The sequence below is a fragment of the Diabrotica undecimpunctata genome, chromosome 1 (assembly GCF_040954645.1).
Source record: "Diabrotica undecimpunctata isolate CICGRU chromosome 1, icDiaUnde3, whole genome shotgun sequence".
Taxonomy (NCBI): domain Eukaryota; kingdom Metazoa; phylum Arthropoda; class Insecta; order Coleoptera; family Chrysomelidae; genus Diabrotica; species Diabrotica undecimpunctata.
Window position 1 is genome coordinate 136,703,160 of NC_092803.1, and position 20,244 is coordinate 136,723,403.

The 20,244-nt window shown below is 32.4% G+C and overlaps 1 protein-coding gene across 2 annotated transcripts in view; it reads left to right on the forward strand.

Moving 5' to 3' along the window:
• Positions 1-2,562: 2,562 nt before the first annotated feature.
• The window catches only part of Cda4 (chitin deacetylase Cda4), a 75,662-nt gene continuing 57,980 nt past the window's right edge, over positions 2,563-20,244 (forward strand). For both annotated transcript variants that reach the window (XM_072519959.1, XM_072519955.1), the window contains exon 1: positions 2,563-2,745. In XM_072519959.1, coding sequence (XP_072376060.1) covers positions 2,676-2,745 — 70 coding nt within the window. In that variant the 5' untranslated portion in view covers positions 2,563-2,675. The remainder of the gene's footprint in view (positions 2,746-20,244) is intronic.

Here is a 20,244-nt window from a genome sequence, read left to right on the forward strand (position 1 = left end):
TTGTTTATCCAAATATGTATAGAGAAGAAGTTCGTATTTCCTATATGGCAATCCAGTTTCTTTTTTCAAACATTGTTTTCTTTTTCATCATTAAGTGAAATTGGACATATAAGTATTTCGATTCAACAATTATTAATACTGAATCAATATTTATTTAGAAAAGCTTGGTGAAAACAGGTACCTATTAAATTTTGTGGAAATTTTAAAATTTCTCCGTGCGTTGGAAATATGGGACCCTAAAAAAATCAGACACAAATGTTTTTTTAACCAAAAAAAAACATAGTTTATTAACTTAGTGTAATAAAGTAGTAAAACAGTTTCTTAGTAAAACAGAAATAACTTTTTACATAAACATAGTTTATGTGCTCAAAAATTAGACACATGGTATTGAATCCAAAGCTCCCTATTTCGAGGCCTGCTTGAAATCACCCCTCATAAAATATGTACTTTGTATCTCGGTCGTCTATTGTGTCTTGCCCAATTTTCTAAAGGTTAATATTGTTGTCAGCTGGTAAAAAATTTTCAGATGCTACGGAACTGCCTTCATTGCTAGTTTCGGATGCTTTTGATTTCTTCTGCATTTTTCCTTTTTCAACAATGTTCTCATTGTCGAAATGACATGACTATTCTTCATAACTCTAATTTTCTGAATTTACATATGCTTATCTTTTTACGCGCAGTCATGTCTTTTGCTTGGAGTTTTATCGAGAGAATCTTGTAAGTCAGTTTTGTAGGAAGAGGAGAACGAGTGGTTGTTTTTTTTAAGATTGGTATAGGGGGTATTACAAAAGGTACCACAAATTTTGGAGAAATCTTCCTAGAGGATGACGTCGATGGTTTTATGAACTCTTTTTCAATGAATTTGGGGCAGGTAGGTTGTGATTCCATCAGCTTCTCTTGCAGAGAATCAAAAGCTGCTCTTTTGGGGAAAGATTTGTTGTTTTCCGCACCAGAGCTTCCTAAATCCGCTTTATTTTCGGATACAATGACGTTTAGCGATGCCATGTTACACGTTTTTTCGGATATAAAGTCTGCGACAGACAAAATCATAGATTCTCTAGATCAAAGAGATATATTTTCGTTACCCTAAATCTATTTACGACAATGTCTTTGTCTAATAATTCGGCCAAGTCAAATTGTGTGAGAGCACGTTGATTTACACGAAGTTCTTGTTTCTACGCTGTAGTATGCCTTGAAGCTGCCCACATAGGTTATATCAAAAGGTTGAAGCTTATGCATGGCATGAAAAGGTAGGTAAATTATAGAAACAAAATTAGAAATCAAATTAATTACTTCAGAATTTTCGCGTGTGGCTATAATTGTGTGCATCAAGTACTAGAAGAACAGGAGACTCTTTTGTTGGTTTCACAAAATTTATAAAATGTTACATCCATTCTGTAAACAAACTCTGCTGTATCCAACCGCTTGGGTGAACCGCATATATTGATTCAGGTGAAGTAACTGGTTATTTCGATGTTTTCGGGGAAAAATCAACATAGGCGTAACAAATTGATCCGGAGCACTCATTGGTACAATTTAAGGTACAAGGTAACTACGTTCAGCAATTTCTCGTTTTTATTTTCTTTCTACGACTTGTACAACTTTGCTCTAGATAATTGTCAATCCAGTTTCATCCACATTGTGGATGTTAAAATAGGCAATTAATGTGGCTTTTGGCAATTAGTTTATCATTTTTTCCTTTATTCTGTTCATTTAGTATATCTGGTTTAGCTCTAGTAGCTATTTATTATCTTGTATTCTTTTCTTTTCTCGTTCTCGTTTATTTTGTGTGCCTCAAACATTCTCCAATGCTTGTTTTCTACACGATAGAAGGAAAGAGGGTAACTGATTGTCGAAGGTAGAGTCGAAGGCAAAAGATCAAAAGTAGATCTCCTTTACGGTGGTCCGAGCCAATTAAAAAATTCATAGGATTCTCCCTTCCAGGAGTTAAGATGAAAATAGAGTTGAATGGTTAATCACAGTCAATCAAACATCATGACGTCACCATATTCTTTCCTAGAATAACGGACTGAGAAGGAGAATTTCGTCAAAGGGACGTCATATTCAGCTTTAGATGAATTCGTTGCTGACTAATTACTGATACGTTTATTTAATAAACAAAACCGAAAATTTAGAACTATACAAAAGTAAAAATAAGTTGTTATACTGTGTCAAGAATGAGAATAATACAAACTTCAAAGACCCTCGTTGTTCTTTACACCTTTCTTCTTTGTTTAAAAAAATATTTCTCGATTTTCCAATTTCTTATAGAAACCTAAATTATTTGTTTACTTATTAGTGTCACTAGATTTTTTAATTCTTCCTGTAATATATTATCCTGTTTACAATATACCTACATAAATAGCTATAAATAGCATTTTTTTACAAGATACTTTGACTACGGTCTAGAGTACGTGAGCAGCATTAAATACTGAAAGTACTAAATCTAACGAAAGAACAAAAAACAAAATTAAAATTCCAACCGCGAACAACATTCTGAACACCCTGTAGAAACCGGTATATCTCCTTGACCCATAGATATGGCGAAGAAAGTCTCGCAGCCAATAAACTGACCAAGGAGGAAGGCAGCGCACTGCCTAAGAAGAAAGTAGTGTCTCAGTTGGTGTAGTTGTTGACGACTTCGTGTGCAGTGATATTGTTCGTCACAGTAGAATATGGCAATGACTCTCCGCAATTTTTTATCAATCTTTGTGATTTTCGTGCTGTGTTTCAGTGAGAAGACAGGTGAGTTGATATTTCAGGATTTCTGCGGTTTTAGTTTTATTCTACAAGACTTTTCTAACGAAATGATAGTTTTTTTTTTAATTCTCGGTAGTTTAAAATATATAATTGATATTACAATAAGTGTGTACTTGCCTAACTATTTGGCATTAGCTTCACTAGCCTATGGAAAAGGCAAATGATAAAATTGAGATTGTTTATACATTTCTGCTCTTCCATAATTTCAGTATTAATTTCCGTCTATTCTTTTCTAAGCAAAACCTGCATAAGTATGTACAATAAGACAATTAGTAGCAGTATAGCTGGTTAACACAGACACCTTCAAAACAAAAAAAAATCAATCCAAAGTCGAAAACTATAATGTTATAAGAGTAGATAAATGTCAACTGTAAAGTATCGAAAAAATAGTGGGAAAAAAAGTATAAGAAGAAGAAAAAATTGGAGCGTTTATGCTGCACTTCAATAAACTATTTCACTAAATCGTATTCAAAATCAAATAATAGTGATGATAGTCAAACTTCAAACGGGAAAAGACTTGTGAAAAAGAACATAACTTGCACAAAACTGTTCCGTGACAGTTTTCTATTATTTCATTAAGCAACAAAAAATATTGGCGTGACTAATTCAAAAAATTAAGTTAAAATTAATATTTAAAAATCATATGATTACTTTAGTCTTTGGCTTGGTTTTGGTTGTACAAGGATGATAGTATTGGTAATATTATGGAAAACTGTTGGTATCTCTTCAAGACATTAATATTGGGTCTAAATCATAAACAACATTTTGTTCAACATGCTGGAACAATTAGCAAAATTTTTATAGCCTCTGTTTTCATCCATAGCCGTATAGGTTGAATACTTTTTATCTCTGCAACAGGATTAGATAAGACAGTTTTTTGTTTGTGTTAACTCACTAAACATCATCCTGTCGAATAACTTCACATCTTAGCACCTTTTACTCCCAGATATTCACTTTTTTACATCTGTAGTTATAGGTACATGAATTACCTATAACTATAATTGTTTCACAGTTAAGTCAAGCGACACGATTAGGATAAGACCATCTAAGAGTAGGTACTATTCATTTTATAAACATTTCTTGAATTTGAACTTGCTTAAAAACAACGATTTTAAGCCGGTTTAAATACTAGACTGCCTTTAATTCATCATCATCATCATCTTTGACTCGACAATCCTCTGTGGATCTTGGCCTGCTCTAAGATTCGTCGCCATTCTGTTCGGTTTCTGGCAACATGTTGCCATCTTCTGATTTTTAATATCCGTAAGTCGGTTTCAACTCCATCTAACCACCTAATTCGCGGTCGGCCTTTGCTTCTTCTTCCTACAGGTGTTCCTGTGGTTAGCTTTTTAGCAATCGTATTTTCTGGCATTCGTATTATGTGTCCAGCCCATCTAAGTCGCTGTGATTTAATGAACGTTATGACATCTGGTTCATCAAAGAGCTGATACAATTCAAAATTATATCTTCTGCGCCACTGCCCTTGGTCGTTTATAGTTCCAAATATTTTTCGGAGTATTTTACGCTCAAATATTCCCAAAAGTCTTTCATCTTTCTGCGTTAGAGTCCATGTTTCTGCTCCATATGTGAGGACCGGCCTCAGCAATGTTTTGTATATAATAATTTTAGTTCTTCTTTGAATGTTTCTTGAGTGGAAATGCTTTTGGAGTTCATAGTATGCCCTATTTGTAAGATTTATTTGTCTTTTGATTTCTTCGCTTGTTTTATTGGTAGCAGTCAATAGCGACCCAAGGTATGTGAAGTTGTCAACACGTCCAAAGGTATGACTTCCAAAGACTGCTTCTCGTTCCTCATTTGCTATCGGATCCTTTGTAACCAACATGTACTTGGTTTTGTCTTCGTTGATGGCTAGACCGACCTGTTTCGCCACTGTTTCCAATTCTAGGAGACATTGCTCAACATCTCGCTTGCTACGCAATATTATGTCAATGTCATCAGCATATGCTAAGACTTGTATCGATCTATTGTAAATAGTACCATCGTCCCTAATTTGTGTATCTCGGACTGCCTTTTCTAAGGCGATATTAAATAGGAGGCAAACCAGAGCATCCCCTTGTCTGAGTCAATCTTTTATCTCAAAGGATCTAGAATTCTCTCCCTGTATTCTAACAGTGGCTTCTAAGTTAGACATTGTCATTCTCGTTAGTCGGATAAGTTTCTCTGGTATACCAAACTCATGCATTGATTGGTATAGCACTGTTCTCTTGACACTGTCGTATGCGGCCTGACTTTAATTAAATTATGTAAATGCCTACTCATAAACCATATAGGTGTATGCATATACCAAAAAAAATAGTAAAATTAGCTGCGAAAAATTATTAATTCCTGTAATCCTCCTCCTCCCAAGTGCCTTCTCTGTTGAGTTTGGCGATCAATAGAGCAAATTTCTCTCTATTCTGGGCTTGATGAATTAATTCATTTCCCGTTTGTGTGGGTCCAATCTCTGATGTTTCGTAGCCAAGATTTTTTCTTTCGTACTATGCCCCTTTTACCTTCAATCTTGCCTTCTAATATTACCTGGAGCTGCTCAAATTCCCTATGGCGCATTATGTGTCCTAGATATGACGTCTTTCTAATTTTGATAGTATTGACGAGATGAAGGCGTGTGTTCATTGCTCTCGGTACTTTTTCATTCGTAGTTCTGCTGGTCCAGCTTATTCTTAGCATTTGGCGGTACATCCACATTTCAAATGAATTTAATTTGTTGACGTCATACTGTTTTAACGTCCAGGTCCTATAATCCGATGCCTTGTAAAATTTCACATGTTTAGTATTCACTTTCCTTTAACGCTCGACACCAGCATCTTTGGTAAAATTTGGACGAGGAATAGAAAATGTTGCAACTACGCAAGTTAGTTTACTTGTGATTAAAAATATTCTTGATCATCAAAACTTTATTCTTCTAAGGTTAAATCTAATCTTACTATTATTAAATTACCGCTTATCACTTAGACCTATACTCAACTGCTTGTGGTTTTAGGGGTGGTTTTCTCTTGCAATTTATTCTTGTTTATTGATCTTGTACTGAGTTTCTGATTCTGGTTTTGATCATTCTTAACCTCAGTTGATGGTCCAATTTATTTTCCAAATTAGATTATTATAAGATCATAAGATCTATTGACTATTAGCATTTTTGGGAAAATTTCAATCTAATGGAGTGATAACCCTTGGTATTCTGCCAAAAGTAGTTCCCACTAGGTGGGAAAAGCAATAAAATTATATTACATTTCTTGAATGGGGACTATTTTGGATTAGGGATGGAAGTTTTGACTTAAACGGTTCGAGGTGCTGAGAAAGTTAATGACAAATTCTCCCAATATTTCGAAGCTATGTCGAAGGCCAGCAAAAATACTGTTTTAACTGATAATGTATTTTACATTCATTTAGAGAAATATACAATTATTAGTGCAAAAATAAAAGAAAATTACAAATTTTATTAAATTATAGAGGTAAGTATTGACTAATAAAATAATAACAATAACACTCAAAATTTTTCTTAATAAGAAAATGAATACATATTACCTCACAGTGTAATCAAGAATTAGATCCATACTGATAATCACTGTCGTCGGTATCTTTATTTGGATTGTAAATGATGACTGGGTTAAGTGCTTCAATGCGATTTTCATGTATCAAAAATTCTTCTATTAACTTTTCAAATTTTTGCACTTTTTTCCCAAATTGCAGGAGTAGCAGTTTCAGTGCTTCTTGCCATGTTTCCAAAACTGCTACGTCACTGTAACCATTACGTCCAATCTAGTTATTGTAGTAAGTTTTTCATATTCTCCAAATATGTTCTAGAGGACACAACTATGTATAGTCTCGTCTAATATATATATTTTTGGTGTTTCATTCCTTTTGGCTATCTGTAGTAATTTCTTTAATTTTTAGTTTTGCTTGAAGGAATCCCGAGGCAATGAATTGGAAGCAGATTTTCTTTCAATCATTTCACAAACATCTTCGTATTCATTTTATCGTGATAATCAGCCGATTTTGATTTTGGCGAAAACATAAGATCCGCTTCATCAATAAAACAATGTTTTTCACCAGAATGCAATATAATATGTCTCTTTCGCTCAATATCGGTTTGGTTTGGAGGATTCTATACTCTCGTCCTGCCAAATCCGTTTTAGACTTTTCTTCAGTACAACTTTTTCTTGGTCGTTCCTTTTTCTATGCTCTCCATGTTTCCACATCACGATGTGTATCATTTCCTCTGTTATTTCTTGGACATGGCTATATATTATTTCATTTTTTTCAGTGCGACAGAAAAAAACTGATGCAAAGCAGTTCCTGCATTTCTGTCTAATCGGTCAGGTTTATCGACCACTTGATCTTTTTATTGGTCATTTAGGTCACGTGATCGATAAACTTGGCAAATTAGAAAGAGATGCAGGAACTGCTTTGTGTCAGTTTTCTCTGTCGCACTATTGAAACGGGCTGGTATTGCAACGATTAGTCTATCTTGTATTATATACGAGTATGTCTATGTAAAAACGTATGCCGAAATTGTAGAGGAATTGTAGCATATAAGATATTGGGTTTATTAATAAGAAACCGACTAACAGAATATGAATCTAATATAATAGGTGAACATCAGGGAGGGTTTATAAGAGGCAGATGTACAATTGATCTGATTTTTATGATAAAACAAATATTGTACAATATCTACAAACAATCTAGTATTCTGTTTATAGACTTTAAAAGCAAACATGACTCAATCGACAGAGAAAAAGGTCCACATATTTATTTAACATTATCATAGAAGCTACCCTACGACAAAATGATGTAGAGACAGATGGTGTAATATACTAAAAGAGACAACAAATGATTGCTTTTGCAGACGGTATAGCATTGATTGCGAGATCAAACTCAGAACTAATAAAAATATTTAAAAGATAGAAACAATATTGAAAATTTTTTTACTATGCGTAAACGAAATTAATACAAAATACTTTAAAATGAGAGCAAAGAAAATGGAGCCCGAAGATAATCTACATAAGAATAAGTAGCGGAGGTAGAGAATATTGTTTTAAAAAAGTGGATCAATTCGAATACCTCGAAGTGACGATTACAAATAGAGCCGAAGAAGATGCGGAAATAGAAAAAAAAATTACTAAAGGAGGTAAAACTGTAGGAGCCTAAACCAAATGATCAAATCCAAGTTAATATCCAGGAATATTAAAATCAGGATTTACGAAACGATTGTACAACTTTCGGTTATGTATGATAACGAAACTCTGGTGTTAAGTCAAAAAATACGCAGAAATTAGAAAGATGGGAACTAAAGATATTAAGCAAGATATATGGAGGAGCAAAAAACAATGACGGCGTATGAAAAAGAAAAACAAATAAAGAAGTAATGGAGCTCTTCAATCAACCAAGCATAATACAAAAAATAAAAGCACAAACAGCACGTTGGATGGGATATGTTTTTAGAATACCCACAAACAGACATGCAGGTATTAACAGAAGGAGCGAGTGGAAAGCGCAGAAGAGTAACCAGCTGGTTGCTATCAACAAGTACTCGTAGACACTTTGTCTCAGGACTAGCAACCTCCAGTGGAGTCTTATGTTGCCATGTTATCCATTCCTGTTGTAACTTAAACATCCTATTATATAAAATCAAATAATGTAACTTAAATTTAATTTAACAACATTTAAAGGGTTTTTACCCAAATATTTAGTGGCTCAAACCATGTACATCCAGATAACACTGATGATGGAATATTCATTCCGAAAACGTTTTGTGATGTAGCCCGATAGGGTGTTTTAATATATACCTTTTATAAAGGAATTTTTAAATAAATTTTTTGTGATACATGGTATACAGCCAGCTACAGGAATTTAGTTTCCTTGTGGAAAAAAAGTTGTTACAAGAGGTTAAAGCTGATGTAGACAAAACTAATAATATCGGGCTGATTTGATCATCTAAGAGGCACTGAGAACATATCTAATGGTACTCATAGATGTTTCTACATTTCTTTTTTTTTGGTATTAGTACTTGCTCCAAAATATACCAGATTGATTATAGACAGGAATTCTGCATTTGTAGGAAAACCTGGCGAGATCTTACTTCCTATTTAATTTTGAGTTAAGTTATTGTTATATACATTTTGCGAATTTTAATAGATAGGCGCTTGTGTTAGTTTTCTCGAGAGCCTCTTAGATAGATTTTCTGAGTATTAGTAAGAGTATGGTAGCGAATACCTTCTTTTGAAGATGGGTCATCAGGATTCATAATTGATCTACAATCTACAAGCTCAAAATACTCCCCCGCCTCTGATTGTTGGGATTTCCTTGCCATTTTCTTTGTTATTATTTTTCCGTAGAGTTTAATAATAATAACTGAAATAATACGATAATTATGGTACCCTTTTTGAATGCCTTTTTTTATAAATGGTCGAGAAAAATGATGATTCTTTTTGTTCTATTGCCATATACCTAAGTACGTTATTAAATCACTTATATAAATTTTGTTGTCGCCTTTCATGCGTTAACATTAGAATGTCATCCTTTCGTTGTCGAAGTTAATGATTTCTTAGTTGGACTAATTGATAATCCCATAATATTGTCTTAGTCTTTCTACTAATTAAAACATCAAAATTATTGCACAGAACAACCGAAGACTAAAATTCTTCCTACCGTAATTACTGTACTAAATGTGACATCTTGCAGTAAGACAGCAACTTTTTCATAGAAATTTGCGCACAATGCTACTGGAACCGAATCGGAAAGATTACATCACGAGAATTACGAGGTTAACAATATTGTGTGAAAATTTTTGGAAAGTACAAATATAATTAACAAATGAAATATTACCTAACAAGCTTGAGAAGAAGACAAATATGTCATTATTTAATTGTTAATTACCGCATCAAATTAATGGATCTTTATTTCGTGTAAATTTTTGTTGTAAGTGTTATCGTAAGTCAAACAACAAACTGTTGTAATACTATTAGATGTTTAAAGTACTCGTATAACCTATACAATGGTTTTAAGTTTGGCAAAATTTATACTTATTTAATTATATATTAATTTAAATTAAATTAAATTATAAGAGCGGACAATATTAACTTTTACAAACGTTTATGGATCGAAATACATAGCTAGCTTAACGTGGCATGTTATTTAATTATAGGAGAGGCAATGAAGCAAAAACCTACCAATTTTTTGCAGTTGGATGGATCCCCAATGAAACTTGTTGCATTCGATTCGTAAAAGCGTTACGAAATTTTGTGAACTAAAGTGATTATGTCGAAATTAAAATTACATTATTGAACAAGGAAAATGCATTCTCTAAAGTGCATTTCGAAGCGCGCTTTTAAAAAAATGATAAACTTGTAATTCGGAAATAATTGACGGAAATGAGTTCAATATTACTACTTAGGAGATTCGGGGTCGCTGAGCACGAATATTATGATAGCCATGGTCTCTGAGCCACCTGGTCCTGGACCTGGAGGGACCTCAGCTCCTGGATTTTTATGGAAATCCGATACACAATCAGTGCAAACTCGTTACTCAGGGAGATTTAGAGTCACTGAATACAAATATCATGTCGACGCGAGTCACCTGACGACCAGAACGGGTATATAGAAGGAAGAAAAAACAATAAGCCAAGATAATTTTCATAACAGATGATTCCTCTATGGAAAACCCCGTCTAAATTAAAACTAATATTTTACACCCGGTTTATCAGTTCCGATATTCAGTATTGTCTTGACATTTAAATAAAGTGACATATTCCTGTGGTTAAGTTCAGTGATAGGCGAGGTAATGAAGCAGTGAAAATCCAAAACACATAGATATATAATACAAGATAGACTGATCGTTGCAATTCCAGCCCGTTCCCCCAGTGCGACAGAGAAAACTGATGCAAAGCGGTCTCTGCATCTCTTTCTAATTTACCAGGTTTATCGACCACGTGATCTAAATGACCAATGAGAAGGTCACGTGGTCAATAAATTTGGCCTATTTTAAGGAGTTGCAGGGACTGGTTTGTGTCAGTTTTCTCTGTTACACCCAGGGAAGGCGACTGTATTCGAGCAGTCAGTCTATCCAGTATTATATGTCTATGCATAAACCTACCAATTTCTTGCAATTGATGATGTCGAAATGAAAATTGCATTATTGAACAAGGAAAATGTATATTTTTTTTATTTAATTAATGGCTTTGGATAACTTGATCCATTCAGCCACAATAATGAAAATGCATTTTTAAAGTGCATTTCAAAGTGATAAAAAATCATAAATTTTCAATTCGAAAATAAATGACAAATTAACCAAATTGGATAATTCTTTAGTCTTTTAATCAAATAAAAAGGCAGATATCGAGCACAGCTTTCTAATAAATATTGCCAAGATCCTGGCAAGATTTAATAAAAACTCGATATCTTCCTTTCATTTGATTAAAGTTCATTTATTCGAGCATTCAACCATACATCAGTTAGTTCTTTAGTTATTGTGTTTCTTATTATCAGAAGAAATTTTGTATTAAAAAACTGTAAGAAAAGACTTAAAAAACAATTTTTGTCTTTTTCGTCATTTTAAATCGCAATATAACTAATAAATAGCGCTACAGATCAATCGATGCATAAAGTCCTTTTACCCTATGACGGCCTATATGCAATTAAGATATGATCATGATCAGTATGCCTCAAACAGTGGAGCGTTAATATTTAATTCCGATCGCTTGAAAAGTAAAAATATTTAATTTCCTGTATTTAATGTTCAGTAATAATATTGGATTTTACTGTATCAAAGGCAAATAAAATGAATATAATATATATATATATATATATACAGGGCGTGTTAAAAGAAGTGGGGCCGAATATTTCGAATACTCGAAATTATTTGTCGACATCAAATGTTCATCAAGGTCTCTATAAGTCTCCATTTTGCGTAGAGTGAAAACTATACGAATGGTTTTGCATGCAGTACAATTGGAAAATACTTACCAAGTTGCTGGTATGTCCAAATTTGAATAAAATTCATCCAAGACTTTACTTTCTGCAGACACTGTATTAAGTATAACCTTGAAACAAATTGGCTCTAAATCACTTCCGAGTTTTCAGCAAAACAAAAGGTTTATACACGTGTAGTAAAGTAATTAATACCAAAGCTATTGAGAGTATGCAGTCCAGTAATTAGACCGAAGGTACTTTATCGTTTAACTAAAACACACCACAAAGTCCGAATTGAATTCCCGAAACACTTTTTTGTTACGTCTTTTTAGCAAACGATTTGTCCTATTCACTGTCTGATATTTCACTATCAGAGTCGTCACTATCTGAATTGTCTATCCGAATAATTAGAGGCCAGACCTCATCTTTAACTCGCTCGGTTTGAAAAGACTGAACGATTATGTCTTCCGTATGCCTAATAGAATTTTGCCATTGTTCTGCCTTTATTTGTTCCAGCGATTATTTCCATAAACTAAGAACGCTAACGTCATCTGTTGTTTTCGATGCATGTTTATCATAAAAATTTTTGGCTATACCCCAAACTAACTCAATTGCATTATAGTGGCAATGGTAGGGCGGAAGGCGAAGAACTTCGTGGCCATATTTAAGAGCCATTTGGCCAGTAACAAATTTCTTTTGAATTTTGTACTCTCTATACCTTTGAAGTAAATCGACTTAAAAATATGACATATTTCTTTTAGCGAAAATCCAAGTTTCATGAAACAAAATTAGAGATTTCACACAATACTTGTCTATTATTTGTCTTTTTATATCGAAAACCTAAATGTTTCAGCACTCTCCAGAAACTTGTTAAACTATTATCACACAGTTTCTTATCTTTTATTTTTTGTAACACAGCACTAATTGTTACATATTCTTTGACTTTATACATATTATATATAATATTTTTAATTGCAAGTTTAATTGACTGGTGCAAATCTAATGTATTTGGATGTCGACGATTTCTCTTGCTTACTTTATTTATTTTATCCTCAGTCATGTTATTAATTCTTCGGAATGCCCTCTCTGAGATACCTCAATCATCGCATGTACGTTTCTGAACTGCCATAACAGATGTCAATGGACCCATATTATTTTTTTCCAAATTGAAATAACTTTCGACTTTCAGAACTAAACGCCATTTTTCTGGAGATAACACTCTACGTTTCGACTGTATTTTATTTTCTTCCAAATTACTTATTTTACTTTAAAGTACCGCTTCACTACACTACTGTAAAAGGATAGGTACTTATATACAACTACTACACCCTAAAAAGGACGAGGGTTGTGCAACAGACGAAACAATCGAACACAAATTATTTAACAGCCCATGCTAAACAAGCATAAACACTGCATTAATTATGATTGCAAAAACCGTTCGCATGTTTTAAATAAGATTTTTGCTGATTATGTATTTTGCTAAATTATTAAACACCAATACAACCCACGACCATTAATTAATTTTTAGCGATAAACAGAAATGTAATATGATGACAAGTTTGAATTTGATCTACTTTGTCGATAACAGTGTCGTTAACAGAAATATATTGAATTATTATCCACACAATGATTGTGTGGATTTAAGAAATACATTACCAAACAAATTTTTTAAAGTATGTATAAAGAAGATTACAATTATTATGACAAATGGTACTCATGGTATGGTTTTCAAATAATATGTTCTTGTAAAGGCATAATTTTGATTATTTTGTAAACCTACATTATACGATACGTGAGAAGAAATTAAAAAAAAAATTGATGACAAATGACGAATATTTTTACTTGCGTTTGTTATTAGTTAATGTTCGTGGACTAACTTCATTCTAATTTCTACGGACCCTTAATGATCGTTTGTTCGCTACATATCTATAAGCCTGTCAAATTTACATTTACTAGATCATGAAGTTCATTGGGATCACATACTCGCTGATGCTGTTTTTTATTACCTATTTCGCATCAAACATTATTAACATCAACATTATTTGCCATCATAATGTCAACATGCTTTTGTCCTAAAGAGGCGACAACGAATTAGCAATGCCTGCTCTGATTTATCACAGTTAATTTCTTATTATTTTTGCTCACAAAAGATACCCTCGAAATTCCTAATCTTGTATCAATGAGTAACTGCATTTTTTTCTTTAATGAACCCATCAACCAGCCATTGTTTCCGTTAATTTGAAGAATTCGCCTGGATGACAAAAAAATTCCAATTTTACTGTGATTTTTATTTATTAGACGCCTTCGTGAAAAGACGACTCTTGAGATTTCTTGTCTCCAGGTAAATTATTTGGGCTCTCTTCTTCTATGCATTCGGTTGTTGTAGGTTTAACTCTTTTTTTTGTGGTCTATTGTATCCAGATCATATCCAGTCATAGTCCTCCCCGTTAAAATGCTATTGGCCTGATAATATCCCTGTTCCTTCCATTTCCTGTTGCTCAGTTTTTTGGTCTATTGTTTGCAGATCTGTAATAGTCGTCCCTGTTACTATTCCTATTATTTTCCTGATAATTTTCCATGTTTATTAAATTTCCTGCAGGTCGATTGGGACTGAATCTGTTACCATTTCTGTTTTGTCTGTTGTAGTCATGATTGTTCCTGAATCTACTCTGCCCTAAATTATTATTAAATTGTCCTTTTGGTCTATTGAATTGGTAGTTATTGTGGTATCTATTCGTATGTAGTGTTGATCGACTCATGTCGTGACTTCACTTCTTTATTTCTTTTCTACGTGCTTCCCACACTTGTAGAAATTAGCATAGGCTGTCTATATAATTATACTTTTGTAGCGTCACATGATCTTAAATGGTTTCATCAAAATGACGTGCTATTAATTCTATCAATTTTTCTGGTGTATAATTATATTATAAATGTTGGGTATTGTTGAATAATTTAATTGCATACCTTTCCTCAGAGATGCCTAATTTTTTATGATATTTTCCATTTTGCAGCTCCTGGTTAATTTTCATCTGTTTCGTTTTTCCCTAATAGTATTTTAAAAATTTATTCTAAAAATCTATCCATGATACAATATTGTTTTCTTTGCTTTCAAACCATATAGCTGCTCCCTCATTTAATTGATTACTTATTATTTTTTTGCAGTTTTTAAAATGTTTAATAAATTTCAATTTATGCTTCAATTTTATTCTTTTATGACTTTTATGTTCATATTTTTTGACAAACCACGTATATGACTGAAAAAATTTAATATTTGATGATTGTATTTTAGGTTTTAGAACATGTAAGAACTTTTTATAAAGAATATCTTTTATTCATAAAACTAAAAATTAAAAAGTTATATTATGTTCACTATCGCTTATTTGAGAAAAATTTGCAATTTTTTATGTATATGATTGTATATTAAAACATAGTTATTAATTCTAAACAACTTTTCATAATTGAAATTTTCGATATTGTGAAATATAAAGGTACTTTACTCTCGAGCGAAATTTATTGATAAAATTTGATATCTGATGGTTGCATCTCAGATTTTAGACCATGCACAACTTTTTATAAAAAATAATTTTTTTATTGATTTTTTTCGTAAAATTAAGAATAACAAAGATTCCGATATGATGCCGACTTAATATACTGTATAATATTGGTTTTTATTCTGTAATTTTTCACTTGAAACAACCTGAGCTTACTATAATCAATACGATTAACATTGTGTGACCTTGACATAAACGCTACTCAAATAGCTATTTTTTAAATATATCGGTAAAATACAAGTAAAATCATTATGCAGCGATGGCGATGCTCTTCTGTGCAAATCATTATGACCGTTGATATAATATCTGAATATTCGGATATTCAATCAACGCTATGACGGTATATTTTTTCATCTCGTCGATTGTTGTCTCAGATATGATTATATCTCTGTCTTCCATTTTATCTCTTTATTTTGTACCTACTTTGTTAATTTTCCATTCATGAAAATAATAGAAACAAAATAATTTAAACAGTCCGTCTCTCTGACGTGATTTTTCAGTTATTAGATGTTCATTGTTTGAATTCAATTTGATTTGATGATGTTTTCTGTTCTAATTGAAATGAAGCTGTAGCTTTCCCTATAATATAATCAGAATATACGTTATTAGAATTTTACCAAAAAATTTTTTCCAATTACATGAAAGACGTGATCACTGGCTGATTGATTCTTCTTTTATCAGTTTCCTCGTACTATTTAGACCTTTTAAATAATTATTGTTATTACTAAAATGACATCTTTTTTACACTTTTTATTTCTTTCCTAATGACTTCATGACGATTTTAGGATATTGATGTATAGGATAATTACTCTATAATTTCTAAGATGTTTTTGTTTCCTTTTTAAACGTTACTATTTTGATTTTGGTGCAATATTTTCTCTTTTGGTGTATTCCCTTCCGCGCGTCTAAAAATTTCTTTTAAATCTTCCCTTTCAGTCGCTCAGAAAATATTTCTTTTTCTTGAATTCCATTTCGTACATAAAATTTTTAGATATAAAGGTTTAGATTATACAGTATGATCATGCTTATAGATCAGAGAGGATTTGTTTTGAGGTGGATGTGAGCGGTCGCATTCTGATTTTTGTAGAAAAGGTTTTCTGATAACTTCATTAATAATAATTGGTTAATCGTCTTTTTCAAATAGATCACAAAAATTAATTAATAAAACATTAAAATATTAAAAAATGATTATAATCAGCATTTTTTTATACTTTCCTTGCTTATACCTTTAAAACGATTAATTTGACCAGTTCTTTCCCGAAGATTTTTTTCTAAATAATTTGTGTCATATTAATCCATTCAAATGTTTGGAAAGGCACGGCAAGGCAAAAAAGACTTTTTTTGCCTTGCCGTGAATTTCTTAGAGGATGCAATTTTATTTTTTTGATGTGTTGGCAGGGTATAAGCTTAGATAGTGAAGTCGCCAACCCTGTCCCCTGGCCGCCATCTTGGAAAAGGGGGAAAGGGTTTTTGCGCTGTATCTCGTAAACTAGTAACCCTACAAAAAATTTTATTAGGCATTCTTTGTAGCGAATTAAATTGTCTACAACTTTATTTTTATGATAAAATGGAAAATAAAAAGTTACAAAACAATTATCTACAAATTTTGGAACAAATTTTCTTTTGAGCCTTATAACTTTTTTCTGGTAATTTTACAATAAAATGACATCTAAGCAATATCATAGAAAGTTTTTCATAGAATAATGTGTACTAGAAATTTGTTTAATTTCATTACTTTCTCTGGATTTTATAGCTCTCCAAAGTTGGCCGGGTTCTTGAATACTCAAAATCTTGAAATAAGGGATGCAAAAGGTTTTTGGTGCCAAGGGAAAACTGACAATGATAACTTTTGCGCTCCGAAGTTGACCGGGTTCTTCATTATTCGTAAGAATACGATAAAAACGAGCCATATCATTGTAAATCTATTTCTTATTTTCTTCACATTCTTATATTATTATTAATTTATTACCGACCCATTCCGCCATCACAAAACTTACCCCACCTCGTGCGCTTGCGTCACTCGAAAAAGGACCAATGGACAGAGATAAAGTTTACTAAGAGCACCGTACCAACATTATTCCAAGATAAACTTCTTGGTAATGAAAAGAACAAAACAAACTTAATAGACCTTCTCAAGACAGCTCTATCAGAAGTGGGTTTTAGTGTCGACCAGGCTGAATCTGAAGTCATCATCCGTTCTGAGCCTGCTGCATTCAAAGCCTAGGATTTTGTGACTGTCGTAGCAAGGAACATTGACATTCTTGTCTTACTCACGGCGTTAGGAAGGGAGCAGTCCAATTTTCTGTGTCCAAAGTGTAAAATTTTTTTAAACCTTCGAAAGGGTGTATATCACATCAATTATACTCTCCTTCAAGTTTTATATATGGTGTCATCATTGCAGAGAATTTGCTGTTTCTTTATGCTTTTTCAGGATGAGTTACAATATTAGTAGCTTACAAGATCGGCAAACTTATATTTATCAAATTGTTACAAACCGATCCTGAGTATTAACAGCATTATTTCTCAGAGAGAAAGCCAAGCCATCTTTGCCCACTGTCGTTGGCAAACGTTTTTATGATTCTCTAAAAGCATGAGATACAAACGATCGTCAAGACAGTGACCGAAATTACGTTTAACTTATCATCGCTTCCGCCAACACAAGACGCAGCTCGTTTCCACAGCGTTAGAGTTTATCACCAGGAAACACTGCAATCCTGAAGATTAGGGCTGAAAAAAGTATATAAAAATTTTGATAACAATCAAATCTTTTAAAATTCCAGCACGTACCGAACTTCTGAAAGTAATTTTCTGCAGATGCAATTTTAACTTAGAAAGTATGTGTGTTTGCCAACAAGTAGGCCTCAAATGCTCTACAGTGTGCCTCAATTGTTCTGGTGAAACCTGCAGTGACATCATGGAAATAATAAAATTAATTGAAAAATGCGAAGATGAATTACCCACAATGGCGCCAATTCTAACTCGCGTTCTTTCGCAAACATTCACTTTCGATACTGAATTAGATCCTGAACCACGGCCTGGACCATCAAAGAAAATGAAAAAAAAAAACAGTATAGGAAAAACAACTTTTTAAATATATAACTATGATCAATACTAAAGTACATTTGTTTAGCAAATTCCCATCTGTAAACAAACGCACGTGTTGATATTCGCCCTCTCATTCGTCAAGATACTATTAAATATAATATTTATTGTCTTAAGCCAAACGGATTCTCATTTTACAGATACAAACTTGTCAGTCTGTTTAAATTCAAATTGTAGCGTGTTGGTTTTTAAGTTAATATATTGTGTGTTATGTTATAGTTATTGTTAAGTTATTTATTGGTCGTTTTATTTTTTAGAATTTAGTTTAGGTGTTTAGTATTAAATTTTATAGTGTGCAGTGAATTTTAGTATCCAAAAACAAAGTATTTGTTAATCAAAAGTAAAAATAACTTGCGGTAATCACTTTAATTAAGGTAACAGAAACCAATATTTTAATTTATTGATATTTCGAAAAGTTTTATTTCCTTTTTAGTCCATTTATTCACGGTTTTTGCTGTAAATATTAAAAAACTGCTTGTATTGACATGAAATTTGGCATATTAACGGCAAAGAAAAAAAGTGATATCGTGCCGATGTGTGCTTTTGCCATAGGGGTGAGTTTCACCCCTTCTCGTGTGTATAAAAACATGCGTTCAAAATAAGTCCAGAATTGAATAAACTGACTAATTCTAAGCAACTATTGAGTTATTTGCAAGTGAATATGATCATTTTTCAATAAAAAACCACGTTTTTAGATAGTTTTCCGCAAATAGCTCAAAAAGTAAGTATTTTATCGAGAAACATATTCTTAGCAAAAATATAGCTTATAAAAAAGTTAAAAAAAAATGATGTACTTATACCTATATAAAGCCTGTAGACTCAGTAAAAACAGAGTTGTAGCTAATGAAAAGTAATTCAAATTTGAAATCGAATATTTTAACGAGAGATATCAAAAAAATGTTATTTGTTAAGAATATTTTTTGAGTTATTTGCAAAAACCGTGTAAAAACCTTGTTTTCTTGTTGTTGAAAAATTAATATATTCACTCGCAAATAACTCGAAAAGTATTGACTCAGATAAAAAACTCTATAGAACAAAGGTTCCTTAGAATTAGTCAGTTTATCCAACTCCTGATTTATTTTGAAAGTATGTTTTTTCACCCCTGAGAATGGGTGAAAGCTCACCCCTAGGGCAAAAACACACATCGGCGCAATATAACTTATTTTATTTGAGGAGGTTTTATCGTGAGTGAATGGAATATTTCTGGACTTGAAAAAGTATACAGAATGCAGTTTTATAACTTTACCGATATTTTCGATGATGCTGGTTTTATCACAATACATATTATTTTTCCCTAGGCTATTTTGACATTCTCTAAATCAACTAAGTATATTAAGTTACTGAAGATAAATAGAATAATAAAAATGTCAAGCACTGATACAGCCGATGAACTCCTTGATATTGATTTAACCCTCACTCCACCTAAAAGAAGACCAGTAAAGGGACATTTTGACGTTAAAACGACCGAAATGATTATAAATCTATTTAAAACGGAAATGCAGTAGAACCATACAATGTCGAAAAGTGCGATTTCTATTAGAGTAGCAGATAAAACAGATACTGGTATTGTTTCTCCATTATTTATTTTAGAGTGCGCATTTTCACTTTATTTAACAAATATTGTTACTTTTTATCTATTTATAGGTGTGTGTAGCCGTAGTGTATGCAATGTGGTTCATGAACATGAAACTACGGGAACATTGTTGACACCTAAATCAGTTGAGCATCGTAAAAGTATTGTTAACTCGCTGGATGATTAACAGAGAACCGGTAAGAAGAATAATCCATCAATTCTTTTTTCGAAATAAAATACCCACAATAGACAAAAGTTCTGAGAGTTGTTAATGAAGATCCGGTTTTGCCTAACTTCAAAAGAACTACGTTTTTTAAATTATTGAAAGAAATAA